Raw genomic sequence first — 13191 nt, 5'->3', positions numbered from 1 at the left:
GTATGTGGGGGGGACTGTGTGTATGTGTGGGGGGGACTGTGTGTATGTGTGGGGGGGACTGTGTGTATGTGTGGGGGGGACTGTGTGTATGTGTGGGGGGGGACTGTGTGTATGTGGGGGGGGACTGTGTGTATGTGTGGGGGGGGACTGTGTGTATGTGGGGGTGGACTGTGTGTATGTGTGGGGGGGGACTGTGTGTATGTGGGGGGTGGACTGTGTATGTGGGGGGGGACTATGTGTATGTGGGGGTGGACTGTGTGTATGTGTGGGGGGGACTGTGTGTATGTGTGGGGGGGAATGTGTGTATGTGGGGGGGACTGTGTGTATGTGGGGGGTGGACTGTGTATGTGGGGGGGGACTGTGTGTATGTGTGGGGGGGGACTGTGTGTATGTGTGGGGGGGGACTGTGTGTATGTGTGGGGGGGGGACTGTGTGTATGTGGGGGGGGACTGTGTGTATGTGTGGGGGGGGACTGTGTGTGTATGTGGGGGGGGGGACTATGTGGGGGGGGACTGTGTATGTGGGGGGGGACTGTGTATGTGGGGGGGGACTGTGTATGTGGGGGGGGACTGTGTGTATGTGTGGGGGGGGACTGTGTGTATGTGGGGGGGGGACTGTGTGTATGTGTGGGGGGACTGTGTGTATGTGTGGGGGGACTGTGTGTATGTGTGGGGGGACTGTGTGTATGTGGGGGGGGGACTTTGTGTATGTGGGGGGGACTGTGTGTATGTGGGGGGGGGGGACTGTGTGTATGTGGGGGGGGGGGGACTGTGTGTATGTGTGTGGGTGACTGTGAGTATGTGGGGGTGTCTGATACTGTGGGATAACTGTGAGGTTAGTGGGGTTACTGAGTATATGGTAATATGTGGGGATGACTATGATGATAGTGTGGGGTGCCTTTGAGGTGTGTCTTGGGGGGACGGTGACTGTGGAACACTGAATGACATATGATACAAATGAAGCACTATATGGCCTACACGTTTCAAGCTTTACCACCCCACTATTCATAGCTTGGGGACCGCTGTTGGCATCTGACAATTTAGGGTGTCAGTGAGAATAGCTTGGTCTGTTTCTGACACTGGGAGTGATGGCAAAAGTATGTTGGGGTGTATGTGTGTATCTGACACTGGGGGTGATGGTGAGAGTATGTTGGGGTGTATCCGACACTGTGGGGATAATAGTGAGAGTATGTTGGGGTGTATCCGACACTGTGGGGATAATAGTGAGAGTATGTTGGGGTGTATCCGACACTGTGGGGATAATAGTGAGAGTATGTTGGGGTGTATCCGACACTGTGGGGATAATAGTGAGAGTATGTTGGGGTGTATCCGACACTGTGGGGATAATAGTGAGAGTATGTTGGGGTGTATCCGACACTGTGGGGATAATAGTAAGAGTATGTTGGGGTGTGTCTGACACTTGGGGTAATAGTGAGAGTATGTTGGGGTGTGTCTGACACTGTGGGGGTAATAGTGAGAGTATGTTGGGGTGTGTCTGACACTGTGGGGATAATAGTGAGAGTATGTTGGGGTGTGTCTGACACTGGGGGTAATAGTGAGAGTATGTTGGGGTGTGTCTGACACTGTGGGGGAAATAGTGAGAGTATGTATGTGTGTGTCTGACACTGGGGGTAATAGTGAGAGTATGTTGGGGTGTGTCTGACACTGTGGGGGTAATAGTGAGAGTATGTTGGGGTGTGTCTGACACTGTGGGGGTAATAGTGAGAGTATGTTGGGGTGTATCTGACACTTGTGGGAGTATGTTAGGATGTATCTGACACTAGGGTGATGGTGAGAGTAGTCTATGATATTGTGGGACTGATGCTCTGGGTGGTGAGTGGATCCTGTTAGGGGTGGTGGTGTAGGTGAAGATGATGATGACACCAGAAAGAACTGCTGAGAAGCTGGAGATGGTAGTATAGGGGGATATTCACACATGACGCAGTGATTATCACCTCTCAGTTGGGGGTTCACTCCTCTCTTTTATAGCGGGATATGTTGGGGTGTCTTTAGTTTATTTTAACATTTGCTTACTGGGGGGATGGGCTGAGCGCTGACCATGACATCTGCCTTTATCTCTTCCAGAGGAGAAGAAGCAGATGGTGGTGAATGTGGAGAAGCAGCTGGAGGAGGCCAAGGAGCTGGTAGGTATATAACACCGGAGGGTCACTTGACAAATGGTTACAATCCGTAAGAAAAAGCGGATCCCATTGACTTCTATTGTTGAAAAAAAAGATGGATCCACACTAGGACGTGTCCTTTTTTTTTTGCTGATCAGAATGCAGACCTGTAATCTACTGATGGTGTGAATAGCCCTATAGAAATCAATGGGTAATAGCTCAAGTACGTAATTGCAGGTCCACAATTGCAGACACAATTACAGAATGTGTAAAGGTCTTAAGGGGTATAGAGGAGCTGTGAGGACGGTGACTCTTCATTGCACCTGTAGAGAGTGTGTATTAGTGATTTGTTACTATCTGTCAGTGGGGTTATAGGACTGATGTCTGGCATCACTGTCTATGTTCTCAGTGTCGTTGGATTAAAGTCCGGCCAAAATTTATTTTTGATATGTTATTACTTATGGAAAGTTATACAAATTTCTAATGTACATTAATTATGGGAAATGCACATATAGGGCTATTTCCCTTAATTTAGTAGATCAGAAAGTTTTAGAATTCTCTCAGATACAGTGATGTCACTACGAAAGGTGTAATTCCTATGGAGTGTCCAGCAGGGGGCACTCTATATGTAGAAGTCTATGGGACTTTATTGTTTCTATGGATTTCTATGTAATGTAGTGTAAAGTATGCTTTATTGAATGAATACATCTATAGAATACTTTGGGGAGCAAGTGTCCTTACTCCCCAAAGTATTGCATAAATGTGTTCAATCAGTACATTAGGATATCACAGTAAGCCCGCCGACCCGCCGCCCGCCCGCCGCACTATGTACACTGAACTACTGCTCCCATCATCTGCTCATAGTATTAGCAGGTGATGGGGGTAGTAGCTGGGTTATGGCTATCACTTGCTCCTGTGTGATGAGCTGCTCCCTGCTGCGTCAGGCAAGTGATAGCCATAACCCAGCTACTACTCCCATCACCTGCTCATACTATGCAGTAGTTCAGTGTATATAGTGCGGCAGATCGGCGGGCTTTCTGTGATATCCTAATGTACTGATTGAATACATTTATGCAATACTTTGGGGAGCAAGGACACTTGCTCCCCAAAGTATTCCATAGATGTATTCATTCAATAAAGCATACTGTACACTACATTACATTACTTTACATAGAAATCCATAGAAACAATAAAGTCCCATAGACTTCTACATATAGAGTGCGCCCTGCTGGACACTCCATAGGAATTACACCTTTAGTCGTGACGTCACTGTATCTGTGAGAATTCTAACACTTCCTGATCTACTAAATTAAGGGAAATAGCAGTATATGTGCATTTCCCATAATTAATGTACATTCGAAATTTGTATAACTTTCCATAAGTAATAACATCAAAAATTTATTTTGGCTGGACTTCTCCTTTAACAGTCATAGGCACTCCACATGTACATGTCTCTTCTGACCCTGAGAGCAGGAGGGATCTCCTCTGTATATCGCCTGATAGTGGGCCTAAGGCCTCATTGACATGTCAGTATTTTTTATCAAATTTGCTAAATCAGCAGATACTGAATCCTTTGCAACCCATTGATTTCTATGGTGCCATTCATACATCCTGTAAATTTGCCGATCTGCAATCCGCGACGCAAAAAAATAGGACTGGTTGTTAAGCGGTCTGCAATTGTGGTACAGATACTCCAATGGAAGTCTATGGGAAGCTCTGCACTCCATGGGAAGTGCACGCCGCAAGACCATCTGCAATTCTGTGACATCACCATTTAAGCTTCTCCTGGCCGGTTGGGACAGCTAGTGACATCATTTAATGCCACCCCACATCTTTTTATTTTTTTCTTTTAATACAAAGCACAATACTGATGCACTATGGATGATATTTTGCGCATTGCGGAAAAAAAAATACTGATCACAAATTTAATCCTTGAAAATATTGGTGTGAATGAAGCCTAAGGAGGCATTCACAATTGCGGACGTTACGGATGTGGAAGGCAAGTAATGGATTCGTTCATCATGCCGGGCGGCTCTGTCATTACAGTGCCTCGGAGAGTTTGCCCGCTGCCGGCATGATATTGACTCATTGTACTGGACGGGGAACGGATCCATTACTTGCCTTCCACGTCCGCAAAATTGTGGACGTGTGAATGCACCCTAAGGCTGGGTTCACACTACGTATATTTGAGGCTGTATGTTTGAGGCTGTATAGCAACCAAAACAAGGAGTGGATTGAAAACACAGAAAGGCTATGTTCACATAATGTTGTAATTGAGTGGATGGCCGTCATTTAATGGCAAATATTTGCTGTTATTTTAAAACAACGGCTGTTATATTGAAATAATGGAAGTTATTTACCGTTATATGGCGGACATCCACTCAATTTCAACATTGTGTGAACAGATCCTTTCTGGGTTTTCAATCCACTCCTGGTTTTGGTTGCTATGAGGACCTGACATGAGGACCAAATACAGCCTGAAATATACATAGTGTGAACCCAGCTTGAAGGAGGGAGATTTCAGCTGATTTCCTTTGGTCAGGGTATGTGGGTAACTGACAGCCCCGGGTCATTAGGGTGGTAGATCCATCAATAGAGGAGAGAAGGGTCGGGCTTGTTGAATTTCAGGGCCTGATCCTTTTGCCCACAGGGGAGAGAAGCTGTTACCAGCGAGGCCTGGAGGGGACAGAGCTGTCATTTGCGCCATTTTTTTTTTTTTAACCTTAAAACGTTCGTTCACACGTATTATTTAATGACTGTAAGATTAAAGGGATTATACAGTGTGGGAAAACTTTTTTTATATATTGTTGCAGGTATAAAGGAAATAACTAAGACCCTATGGGGGGCATTTATAAGTCCGGCGTTTTTTACGCCGGACTTATAAATGCCCCCGCAGCTCCGGCGCTACGGAGATTTATGTAGAGGCGGATTGCCTCTACATAAATCCCGTGTGCGCCGGTGCGCACCACCGAAAACCTACGCCAGCTGAGGACTGGAGTATGTTTTCGGCGTACATTTGGGCGGAACGGATGGTAAATCGCGTGGACTCTGAGTCCGCGCCCTCCGTTCCGCCCACTACACGCCCCGTTTCCGCCCCCCTGGCGTACTCGGCTGAAAGTGCCGACTTGCGAATATTTTATTCGCAAATCGTCCATTTGCGAATAAAAAAATACGCAAATCGGCACTTTCCGCTGAAGATCATCCGTTCGCCGGATGATACATGTGGCCCTATGTCTATTGCTGAACGCTCCCTCCTCCATTTCTGGATTCCTCTCGGCACGGCCAGACCGCTCAGCCAATCACTTCGCTACTGTGCTGTCCCGTCTCTGCCAATGATTGGCTAAGCGGGCTGTCACTCCTGAGACCAGTTCGTCTTGGAAATGGAGGCTGCTGCGGTCAGTATATAGATTTGTAATTTACTCTTGTTTAAAAATCTCCAGTCTTCTGTTACTTATTAGCTGCTGTATGTCCTGCAGGAAGTGGTGTGTTCTCTCCAGTCTGACACAGTGCTCTCTGCTGCCACCTCTGTCTATATCAGGAACTTCAGAGCAGGAGAGGTTTTCTGTGCTCTGGACAGTTCCTGACATGGACAGAGGTGGCAGCAGAGAGCACTGTGTCAGACTGGACAGAATACACAACTTCCTGCAGGACATACAGCAGCTGATAAATACTGGAAGACTGGAAACTTTAAAAAAGGTTAATTACAAATCTTTGTGAGTTGTGTTGTCTTTGGCCATGTTTTTGGTATGCTGGATAACCCCTTTCATAGTGCCCATGTACCAAAAGTCTGACGCAGTTTCCAGCTAGGGATGGGTTCACACACTGCATTTAGATTGCATATTTTTGGCTCTTTGCACCCCTGGGTTTGGACTCGCCACCTGATTTTCATTTGTCTGATGCAAAATTTTGTCTGTTTAACTATGTTTCCATCTTTTTTTTTTTTGCTTTTGCTTTTGTTTTTGTTCATTTAAAGTGAATATAAGTTAATAACTTTCTGTAAGGGTTTATGGCTGTATTTGGGGGCATTCAGTTTGCTTTCTGTTGTCAGTTTTCTTTCCTTTCACAAACAGCAGGCAGGCTTAAATTCTGCGTGAATTCTGCTCAAATTCTGCCAGAGCTGATAAGGCGAGGAATTTCAAGCAGAAAACTTTCCTCTGCAATTCCTCCAGAATTCCTCAGTGTGCACATACCCTTTCTACTCCAGGTCAGGAGCAGGTAGCAGCAGTTTTGCCATTCAGGAGTCTGGGAAAGTTGTATAACATTTCTTGTTGGAAGGACATTTGTGCCTCTAGCCCTCCCAAGTATTGTAGCTGAGCTCTGACTGGCGCTGTGCGTATTTGTGGGTACACCGCGCTCTGCCAGTCCAGGAGGGTAGCGGTGCGCTCCGCAGGTTTGATGCTGAGGGCAGAATCTGTCGCCTTTTGTTGTGCTAATGCTCCACATGTCTGGCGGCGTAGTGACTGCACAGCTGGTATTCCCTCGCTGACATCACCGTCAGGATGTGTGCAGGTGTGTGGGTGTGTGACACAGGGACGCCGGGACTGGCCAGGCAGCTTCTCTCTGGATTAGGATGATGTAGACCTGCAGCTGTCACAGTGCACACTCAGCATGAATACCCCCTAAACTACTGTATGGCATGAATGGAGGAAATTATTTCTCATCTGTAGTGTCTGTAGATGGTCCGTGCTTGGTATGCTAACAAGGTCTCCTGAAGTCACATCCTGGGGATGCAAATAGTACGGAATGTCTTCTGAGCTGACTGCTGGGGGACACACATGCTCAGTCACTATCCACCTTCTATGCTAACTGCTGGGGGACACACATGCTCAGTCACTATCCACCTTCTATGCTGACTGCTGGGGGACACACATGCTCAGTCACTCTGTCCACCTTCTGAGCTGACTGCTGGGGGACACACATGCTCAGTCACTCTGTCCACCTTCTGAGCTGACTGCTGGGGGACACACATGCTCAGTCACTCTGTCCACCTTCTATGCTGACTGCTGGGGGACACACATGCTCAGTCACTCTGTCCACCTTCTGAGCTGACTGCTGGGGGACACACATGCTCAGTCACTCTGTCCACCTTCTGAGCTGACTGCTGGGGGACACACATGCTCAGTCACTCTGTCCACCTTCTATGCTGACTGCTGGGGGACACACATGCTTAGTCACTGTGTCCACCTTCTGAGCTGACTGCTGGGGACACACACATGCTCAGTCACTGTGTCCACCTTCTGAGCTGACTGCTGGGGACACACACATGCTCAGTCACTGTGTCCACCTTCTGAGCTGACTGCTGGGGACACACACATGCTCAGTCACTGTGTCCACCTTCTGAGCTGACTGCTGGGGGACACACATGCTCAGTCACTGTGTCCACCTTCTGAGCTGACTGCTGGGGGACACACATGCTCAGTCACTGTGTCCACCTTCTGAGCTGACTGCTGGGGGACACACATGCTCAGTCACTGTGTCCACCTTCTGAGCTGACTGCTGGGGGACACACATGCTCAGTCTCTCTGTCCACCTTCTGAGCTGACTGCTGGGGGACACACATGCTCAGTCACTGTCCACCTTCTATGCTGACTGCTGGGGGACACACATGCTCAGTCACTGTGTCCACTATCTGAGCTGACTGCTTGGGGACTCACATGCTCAGTCTCACTGTCCACCATCTGAGCTGACTGCTGGGGGACACACATGCTCAGTCTCTCTCTGTCCACCTTCTGAGCTGACTGCTGGGGGACACACATGCTCAGTCACTATGTCCACCTTCTATGCTGACTGCTGGGACACACATGCTCAGTCACTGTGTCCACCTTCTATGCTGACTGCTGGGACACATATGCTCAGTCACTGTGTCCACCTTCTATGCTGACTGCTGGGACACACACATGCTCAGTCACTGTGTCCACCTTCTGAGCTGACTGCTGGGGGACACACATGCTCAGTCACTCTTCATACTGATCCCCTACATCACTGGATGTCAGGCAGTATAAATCGCTTTCTGCTTGTCGCGGAGGGAGCAGAGCAGTAACTGCAAGGGCTGCAGCGTATTGTCAGGGGGCAGAGGGGCCTGATCTCACCCCCACAGCACAGATCAGCAGCACATCGCAACAAAAGGAAATCACAAAGCTAATAGTTATGCTAGAAGCACTGCAGCTTCCTATACAGTAACTATTAATAGGCTTCCAGGACTCCTAACCACTGTAATCACTGTAATAATAAATGGTGATGTCATCAGGCTGTGGGCGTGGCTTTGGAATAGCTCGGGACATAGACGCACTTACATCTTCTTATTGTATAAGTACCCATGTATTATGTACCTAGCATATAAGCCCTCCTCCTGATGAAGCCCATGTGTGGGTGAAACTAGTTGAGGGGCTGTGCGGTTGATTTTAAATTCATTGCTTTCATAGCCCAGTTAGATAGTAATATACTACGAGGTAGTCAGTAGTCTGCAGCTACTATGACTATACAGATATAGGTTGATTCACTGTAGAAGGTTATGGAAGCTCTGTGATTTTAATGAGCACAACTTTATACTTATTATTTCTATTTGAAAGTTATTAAAAGTTACGTTTTACTTAGTGGTAGGTTTACTGGATGTGATCTGGGCTTTTGGCCCTTATAAAATTGTTTTGGTATTTGAACCATCCAGATTACCTACCTTTAGGGCACTTTATTTTTGGTTTGTTTGATATAATACATCTAGGCCAAGCATTGGGAGGAGTTTAGCCACGCCCCTTTCATGGGCTGCTCGTCTCTCCTACATCTGAGGCATTTCTCCACTATTCTGTGTACATGCTCCCTCCATTCCTTCCATACAGTAGGTGTATGGAGAATGGTTATACCTAAAGGGGTACTCCAGCAGGAAAAAAATATTTTCAAATCAACTGATGTCAGAAAGTTATACAAATTTGTAAATTGCTTCTATAAAAAAAAAAATCTCCATTCTTCCAGTACTTATCAGCTGCTGTGTGCCCTGAAGGAAGTGGTGCATTCTTTCCAGTCTGACACAGCGCTCTCTGCTGTTACCTCTGTCCATGTCAGGGACTGTCCAGAGCAGTAGCAAATCCCCTTGAGAAAACCTCTCCTGCTCTGGACAGTTCCTGACATGGACAGAGGTGGCAGCAGAGAGCACTGTGTCAGACAGGAGAGAATACACCACTTCCTGCAGGACATGCAGCAACTGATAAGTACTGAAAGATTGGAGATTTTTTTTAATAGAAGTTAATACTAATATATATATATCTCTCTTTCTGACACCAGATGATTTAAAAAAATTTTCACTGAAGTTCCCCTTTTAGTAAAGCTCACCTTGGTGGCAGTCCTCACCAGCTTGCACATGGACATAGCAGTGTATGTTATATTCAGCACATGATTGATGCAGTAATGTCTTCCCTCATTCTTCTCACCATTTCTTCCCTGACAGCTGGAGCAGATGGATCTGGAAGTGCGGGAGATCCCAGTCCAGAGCCGGGCCATGTACAGCACCCGCATGAGGAGCTACAAGCAAGAGATGGGCAAGCTGGAGGCCGATTTTGTGAGTTACCACACTACAGATAGAAGCTATACGGTATCAGCCGTTGTGTTCGTATTTACCCACAATGCAGCAGCATTTACGTTTCTCTTGGCATTGATGTCATTTACACATACATTGCTAGGTCTTATCACTGCTGTGCAGGTTGGAAAGTGCTGGGTGAGTTACTACAGGGGTGTGGGTTTATGCACTTTGATCAAAATCTAATGAACACCTGATGTTAGTAGTATTGTGTAGTAGTAGGTATTGTGAATGTGCGGCCATGTCCATTTTTCTCTCCATAGAGTACATACTGTCCAGAAACTGAGATAGTGGCTCAAACTTCATATAGTCCCAGTCTTGAACCTTCAGCCTCTTCACGTCTCCTTGGGCTAAGATGATGATGAGGAGGGATGAAAATTGATATTGGGCAGGGTTGGTTGGGTGGGTATTGAGAAACCAAGAACATATACTTACCGCACCTGGTGTCTGCGCTGCACTGCTGGGCTCCTGTACCCCGCCGAGTGCTATTTTCTCCCGTGAGGTACATCAGGACCCGGCTGCCACGTCACTGAAGGGTGGGATTATCCTACCCCAAATACTCTTTGGCTGAGCGGGGCATCCCTCAGCCGGATCGGGAAGTAGGAGCAGGGGGAAACTAGCAAGAAGTCGGTGGGGCCCAGGAGCGGGACGTGCGCTGAGCGGATACCCAGACAGGTAAATATAGCTTCTTTACTGTGTTTCCCCCCCACCGCCATACGAAATTATTTTTTTTCCCCACTGCCAAACTTTTAAAGCGGCAGCAAGTGTAGATAACTGCTATTATGGGCAAATGTGGACAGCAGCAACACTATATGTCTCCATGGTTACAGACTACAAGCAAGCTCTTGTAGTCTGACCCTGTAATCTTCTGGCAGCCTCCTCCCTTTAATTTACAGACAGGAGACTACATGACTACACATAGGTGTGCATCAGAGCTGCAGGCACAAAACATAAGATTTATTTATCTATTGGAATCTACAAAGCTGCTTCCTTTTTATTTCAGATATATTGGAGCAGTAAAAACCAGTCAGTGGTCAGATAATGTATATTTTATATTGTAACTATATGATAGAACTTTGGTTGGGGTCACCCAGTGTGAAGGGTTTCCTCCTGATACCCCAGGCCCTCTGACCCCCAGTCAGCTGTTACTGTAGGGGAAGCCATGTAGCATTACATATACTATGCATAGACAGGTCCACCAGAGCCGCTCTCCCTTGCGGCGCATAGAGAGGAATCCCAATCGACTTATAATAACAATATATATATAATTATTATATATATATATATATGTGTGTGTATATGTTTTCCTAAGCTTAGATCTTGCACTGCAAACACAGGTTAGTAAAGCGATGGAGGCACTGCTCTGTGTGAGGGATCTCTTCTATATTTGGCTTAGATCACATCTTTGCAGCGCCATATTCTGTCGTATACCCAGGGGGATTGAGCTGCCCCGGTATTCCACACCATATCCCTGCTGGATCCATTTTTCTACTGCTTGATAACTCCATTCCACTACTTTCTTCCAGAGACAGTACCATTCTTTTCTCCAGTTCAGGTCCATTCACTTTAATAGAACTGCAAAACCTGCACCCAAACTGAAGACAAGAGCGTTGCTGTCTCTGGAAGAAAGTGGCAGTGGTTTGCGAACACTGGAGCATAACCCCTTTAATTGGAATGTGTCCAACATAGACTAAAAGTGACAACGTTCAGCACATTTTAGATTTTATCAGACTTTTTTTTTTTTATGGGAAGCGGGGGTGACCGCAATTGCAAATATTAAAATAAAATAAAAAAATAAGAAAAACAAAACTGTACCACAGTGTGTAAATCAAATAGCGTCTTATGGAAAGCACACAGCGCCACCTGGTGGGAGCTCAGCTCATGTACCTTGTACTGACTGAAGATATCTCTGCCTGCAGAGTAAGGGCCCTATTCCATCGGACGATTAGCGTTAAATCGTTCGAATCTAAACAATAATCGTTCGGTTGAAATGCAGTTAACGATTAACGACCGAACGAGAAATCGTTGATCTGTTTATAAGACCTGGACCTATTTTTATCGTTGCTCGTTCGCAAATCGTTCGCATTGAATAAGACGTCATTCGGACAATCGCAGTAGAACGCAATAGCGAAGAAAAAACGATCGCAAATACGATCATAAGTAACGATTATCTTTTCATGGAAATGAGTGAACGTTTTCAGGTCTTTCGCAATAGCGGTCGTTTGAGATCGTTAACCGTTAGCGATTATGTGAACGATAATCGTCCAGTGGAATAGGGCCCTAAGTATAGAGTAACACACGATAAATACACTACAGAGTTTACATGCTGTGCACCCCAGTATATACAGTGCCCTGATCTCCTCTCTGGATGGGGTTTTGTATTGTACTACTGTACATTGTATTGTATCAGCACCGGACATTTTTGTTTCATAATTTGTCCACAGTTTGCATCGCGTGATTTTCCTTTAAGGGCTTTTCCTAGCATCTAGCTTTGTCCCCTGTCCATATTATAGGTAATTATTAGTAATGCCCTCCCCAGTTAGCCATAACTCCATTCATTCTGTAGGGGGCTTCCAATCATTGCTGCGTGCTGAGCGTATAGTGTATAGAGTATCATGGATACTTAGGTAATATAGGTAATAAATGCTTGCTTTCCACTAGTGGATCCTTACAGTGCTGGTAGGAATTATCACCTAGTTTTCCAGCTTTGGATCCTTATAGTGATAGTAGGGATAGTAATCCAGCTTTCCTCTATTGGAGCCTTATAGTGATAGTAGGGATAATAATCCAGCATTCCCCTATTAGATCCTTATAGTGATAGTAGGGATCATAATCCAGCATTCCCCTATTGGAGCCTTATAGTGATAGTAGGGATCATAATCCAGCATTCCCCTATTGGAGCCTTATAGTGATAGTAGGGATCATAATCCAGCATTCCCCTATTGGAGCCTTATAGTGATAGTAGGGATCATAATCCAGCATTCCCCTATTGGAGCCTTATAGTGATAGTAGGGATAATAATCCAGCTTTCCCCTATTGGAGCCTTATAGTGATAGTAGGGATCATAATCCAGCTTTCCCCTATTGGAGCCTTATAGTGATAGTAGGGATCATAATCCAGCATTCCCCTATTGGAGCCTTATAGTGATAGTAGGGATCATAATCCAGCATTCCCCTATTGGAGCCTTATAGTGATAGTAGGGATCATAATCCAGCATTCCCCTATTGGAGCCTTATAGTGATAGTAGGGATCATAATCCAGCATTCCCCTATTGGAGCCTTATAGTGATAGTAGGGATCATAATCCAGCATTCCCCTATTGGATCCTTATAGTGATAGTAGGGATCATAATCCAGCATTCCCCTATTGGAGCCTTATAGTGATAGTAGGGATGATAATCCAGCTTTCCCCTATTGGAGCCTTATAGTGATAGTAGGGATGATAATCCAGCTTTCCCCTATTGGAGCCTTATAGTGATAGTAGGGATGATAATCCAGCTTTCCCCT

The 13191-nt window shown here is 46.1% G+C and overlaps 1 protein-coding gene across 2 annotated transcripts in view; it reads left to right on the top strand.

The window, feature by feature from the left end:
* Positions 1 to 13191, top strand: part of VTI1A (vesicle transport through interaction with t-SNAREs 1A) — a 286946-nt gene that overhangs the window by 816 nt on the left and 272939 nt on the right. For both annotated transcript variants that reach the window (XM_069979779.1, XM_069979780.1), the window contains exons 2-3: positions 2085 to 2143; positions 9558 to 9668. In XM_069979779.1, the coding sequence (XP_069835880.1) occupies positions 2085 to 2143; positions 9558 to 9668 (170 nt within the window). The remainder of the gene's footprint in view (positions 1 to 2084; positions 2144 to 9557; positions 9669 to 13191) is intronic.

The sequence above is a fragment of the Dendropsophus ebraccatus genome, chromosome 8 (assembly GCF_027789765.1).
Source record: "Dendropsophus ebraccatus isolate aDenEbr1 chromosome 8, aDenEbr1.pat, whole genome shotgun sequence".
NCBI classification, from domain to species: Eukaryota; Metazoa; Chordata; class Amphibia; order Anura; family Hylidae; genus Dendropsophus; species Dendropsophus ebraccatus.
This window is presented reverse-complemented; position numbering and strand designations above follow the sequence as displayed.